Genomic DNA, 4,610 nt, shown 5'->3' with positions numbered 1-4,610 from the left:
TTCTGCAGCGGTTCTCCACTTGAAATCTCAATTTCTTAATTAAGACAAGAGTTAATTACACTTCTAGTACATAAACTTGCATGGTGGGTACAAATTCATACATAAAGTTGAAAAGTGACACAAAGTAGTCCAACAACTTGCATCTGATGTACATTCACATACATTTTCGTCGCTGGCCGTTATTTTCTCTGTTAAGTGTCTACGTGGAAAGCCAGCAAGTTTGGACCCGCGTTATCTTAAGTGTGGAGCCTGCCTGTAAGTGGGGAAAGAGAAATAGAATAAAATGAAGCGCCATTGGGTGAGGACAACTCAAACTCAAGAGCTCATGTCACGCTCGTCTGCGACTAGCCAATGTGTTAACTTTCATCATATGCTCAACAAGAGATAGACCACTTTATATAGTTTGACGACACTGCAGAATTGATTTGAAAAAGAAAATTACGCACTGCTCGCTAGCGACATTTTTTATTTATCTTCAAGCATTTTTTTAAGTATTTGCACATATAACCTGTGCGTAATATGGAGCAATATAATATGCTCATTGGACGGCTGCACCAGGCGTTTCTTTTTGGCAAACCGTGGGTACAAACAAGGTGGTAGAACGAGCCACATGCACGTAAATTATAAAAATGATTCTGAACATACGATTTGAAACTAGGACGCTTGAAATCATCGATTTCAGGGTTGGCTCAATGGCCTCCCTGTATCGCCCAAGCAACTTTGTTATTTAGTTTTCATTCCATTAGGGTATTATTACTTTATTAGTAAAGAATGCATGCTAATTTATAGTGCCTAAAAAGCCAACTATTTAACCAGTAGACTGGCGGTACAACAGTGTAAAAATCTGAACCGGATGCTCGCTGGTTCGGTTTTTAAAATTGTGAAGAAAGAACAAGAACAACTCTATCGATGATATAAGAAGATGTCTGTATCTTTGTTAGCAGTAAATAACAGTTGGTGCAGTTGGTAGCATCTCTCGCTTAAAGAAATTAGGTCGAGCCATTGAGTCCTGTCGGATGCTCGTACAATTTTAATTTTCCATTTATTTCTCTTTTCCACACTTACAGGTGGGTCCCATACTTAAGGGAACATCGACCCAAACTCGCTGGCGTGCGAGGTAGATAGAGTTAACGGAGTGATAACAGTCAGCAATGGAAATGTATATAAATGTACCTCAAACACAAGTTGTTGGACTATTTTGTGTCATTTTTTAACTTTATGTATGAATTTGTATCCGCAGTGTAAGTTTATGTACCAGAAGTGTAATTAACTCTTAAGACAATCATCACACACGCTAATCAAAATATAAAAGTGTATTAAAGGGTCGACCACTAGCTGGCACTGCCCAGCTTCCGCTCAAGAGGCGCGCCCCAACACCTGGTACGTATCAAAGATCAGCTAAAATGTGTCTTTCACTGAGCCCAGGAAAAAGGCGAGACAAGTGCCTGCCGGTTCCACTTCCTCAGTATCCAATCCAACTATCCATCCATCTCGCCCCGCAGCTGTGCTCCAAAAAGAAAAGAAAAATCTCGCCCCGCCCCCAAACCAAACCCTCACCGGCCGGCGCGGATGGGAGCACCCAGCGGCGGCGCTCTCGCCGATCCTCTCTTTGCAGTTCGCGCCTCACACATCTGGTAGGTCCTCTCTTCCCTCACGCTCCCCTCGCCGCTTGGATGAATCCCTCACTTCTCCTCCTTCGCCCCGGATCTGCAGATTGGCCGCTCGTTTCCTCCCCGGAGATGGCGACGGGATCCATGGAGGCGGCCCTCATCGGCGACCCGACGGCCAAGCTCCCCGACGACCTCCTTGTCGAGGTCATCTCCCGCGTGCCGTACAAGTCGACCTGCTGCTGCAAGTGCGTCTCCACGCGCTGGCGGGACCTCATCTCCCACCCCGACCACCGCAAAATATTTCCCCGGTCGACCCTTGCCGGCTTCTTCTACACAACCCTCGCCACGGACGACCATCCACATCTTTCTCATGGTTACCGAAGCGTCTCCGGAAACTGGTGCCCTCATGACGCCTCCCTCTCGTTCCCGTCCGAATACGAGAGCCTTCAAATCTTGGATTGCTGCAACGGCCTCCTCCTCTGCCGAGCCCGGAAGTCGACTGACCCAGAGACACTGGATGACCCCAAGACGCTGGATTACGTGGTGTGCAATCCCGCCACCGAGAAATGGGTAACCGTGCCCGCCACCAAGTGGTCCTGGTTGGTGGACAGTGCTTGCCTAGGATTCGACCCGGCCGTCTCCGCACACTTCTATGTGTTCGAGTTGGTACCTGACATTGCTTGGGATCCGAGTAAGAGGGACCATTATAGCATCAAAGCGGTTGGTATTTACTCTTCCGAATCTGGAGTTTGGACGCATCCAATTGAGATACTCTGCTTATCAGGTTGCGCGTTTTTGAGCAGAGTGTTGTATCTATGTCCTGATAATAATTCAGTTGCAGCCGTCGACGTGGAAGGAAATTGTAGGATCATTCCTATTCCTACTTCACATGATGCCCCTGACTGTCCTAATGTCTATGCATCACAGGGACAGTTGTATCTCACAATTCAGGGTGCTTCTGAACTATCAATCTGGGTTCTTGAAGATTCTAGTAGTGAAAATTGTTGGACCCTGAAGCTCAATGTCAGCCACTTGCGACTGTTCGGAATAGAGTATTCTAGTTCTGAGCAATATTATGGTGTTATCTCAGCCCACCCAGAACACGATGTGATATTCATAATCAAAGGATTTAGATTGTGGTACCGACCAGAGAAGAAATTATTTTCATACGATATGGATTCTGGGGAGCTGTGTTTCATATGTGATCTTCCATGGAATTCCACGTGCCCTTATCTTTCCTATGTTCCTTTGTTCTCGGAGTCATTGGCAGATGGGCACTAATTGTGCTATGTATTGGAGCCTCACAATTGACAGCCTTTCTGAGGATACTAGAGTTACATTAATGGTACCAGCAGGGAAGCAAGGGACTTGGGCAGAGCTTCATGAAGTTGTGATAAAGCGGTTGGTGCTTGACTGCACTCATGTACTGGACTTATGGAGCTAGCTAGCTATTTAGTAAACTTAGTACTCTGTTTGTGTTCGAGTGGCCATTTATAGCAGCCACGCAGGCGTAACACCCTACTACTTAACTACGGATATTTTACCGTTTTCTTGGAACTATTATGAATATTTTAATATCTACGTTCATCTCTCTGCTTATTTCCCTATTTCTGAATTTATTTATCCGCTTATGAACTTTAGTTGTACATGAATGGTTGTTTTTTTGTTCGTAACATCTAGCTCTAATTAACCTGGAACCTAAGATCTTGCAACCTTGTGTTTCTGATAGTAGAAATGAATGGTTATATTCTTCTTCTCAATCTCTAGCTCTAGCCTAGAACGTACCTTGTTGTTTAGCTGTTTTATTTCTAGAGCGTTCGAGGACTACATGCTGTGTAGATTCAGTTCGTTTTGTTATTTCATTTCTGCCATGTATTTTTGTTAACACGATCTGTTGCTAAGGCTTTCTGACATATGAACTGTGGTTTCAACTTTATGCAAACAAGTGATTTTTGCCGTTATGGTTTGATTATCTCTGGCTTCAACGCTTGATTCTCCAGCTGCAGTTTTCTAATAGAAGATGTGTGCCCGTTCAGTTAGTGTAAATGCAACCTGTAGTTGCTGGGAATCTGTGATTTACATAGAGATTTATCAACATAGAAACTTCTTGCTGTTTGCCAAGTGACACCTATCTGGAGAAACTTCTGACTGCCAATTTCTTCTTCACACTTAAATCAGTTCTAGATAGTGATGGCCAAGTCCTGTTATCTTCGTGTTGATTTGATCATCATTTCATGGTCGGTGCTTGATCCAAGACGTACGCATCCCCTTTCAAAATGGTATCATCCATGATTCTATCGCTTGGAAGTTGACGAACAACGACACGGCAAGGGCGAGGCGTCAACCCCACGCAGGCTTCAGTTCTGAATCTCCATAGGCAGCAGGCACAAGCTTCACTCCAGGCTCTCTAGCGCCTAGTGCTACTCAACGAATGAACACCTTGACAGAAAAAAAATATCTGCAAAACAGAGTTTCACACGAGGCCGGGCTTCACCCTAGGAGGTCCAAACGTGACTGTGAACTACTCCCTCCGTCCCACCCATAATATAAGAGTGTTTTCGACACTAGTAGTGTATTAGTGTCGAAAACGCTCCTATATTATGGGACAGAGGAGTAGATGGCTTGTCAGCTAGGAAGGCCTGAATTTGTACGTCAGAAAGACCTGAAGACGAAAGCTATAATGTGGATTTCGAAATCTGTGGTGCGGTGTGGTCTGGTATATACACCTTGTATCCATGATGCAAATAAAATCAGAATTTTTCATCACCATTTATTTACCTGCCAAACAATGGATTTCAACTGGTCAGTACAAAATGATTTTCTAACCAGGTTGAATTCCAGATTGAAAGTCCATAGGAGGAGCAATGGAAAGACGTTGCAGCGTCCTTCATTTGCAAACGTGGAGCCAGCAACCAAATAAAAAGGTTGGCTTTGGTGACAGATATCACATAGTAACAAGCTCAGGAGAGCATAAGCAAGACATTTCATTTAACTGAAACC

At 44.4% G+C, this 4,610-nt stretch overlaps 1 protein-coding gene across 1 annotated transcript; it reads left to right on the top strand.

Moving 5' to 3' along the window:
- The first annotated feature begins 1,448 nt into the window (after positions 1 to 1,448).
- LOC119278352 lies at positions 1,449 to 3,209 on the top strand. The gene is made up of 2 exons (XM_037559710.1): positions 1,449 to 1,634; positions 1,714 to 3,209. The coding sequence occupies exon 2, from the start codon at positions 1,740 to 1,742 to the stop codon at positions 2,889 to 2,891; it is 1,152 nt and encodes a 383-aa protein (XP_037415607.1). The 5' UTR covers positions 1,449 to 1,634; positions 1,714 to 1,739; the 3' UTR covers positions 2,892 to 3,209.
- Positions 3,210 to 4,610: the final 1,401 nt, after the last annotated feature.

The sequence above is a fragment of the Triticum dicoccoides genome, chromosome 3B, assembly GCF_002162155.2.
Source record: "Triticum dicoccoides isolate Atlit2015 ecotype Zavitan chromosome 3B, WEW_v2.0, whole genome shotgun sequence".
Classification (NCBI taxonomy): domain Eukaryota; kingdom Viridiplantae; phylum Streptophyta; class Magnoliopsida; order Poales; family Poaceae; genus Triticum; species Triticum dicoccoides.
This window is presented reverse-complemented; position numbering and strand designations above follow the sequence as displayed.

What these genes read in the sequence shown, in the direction of transcription:
- LOC119278352 (XM_037559710.1), top strand. Translation starts at nt 1,740, where the DNA reads ATGGCGACGGGATCCATGGAGGCGGCCCTCATCGGCGACCCGACGGCC.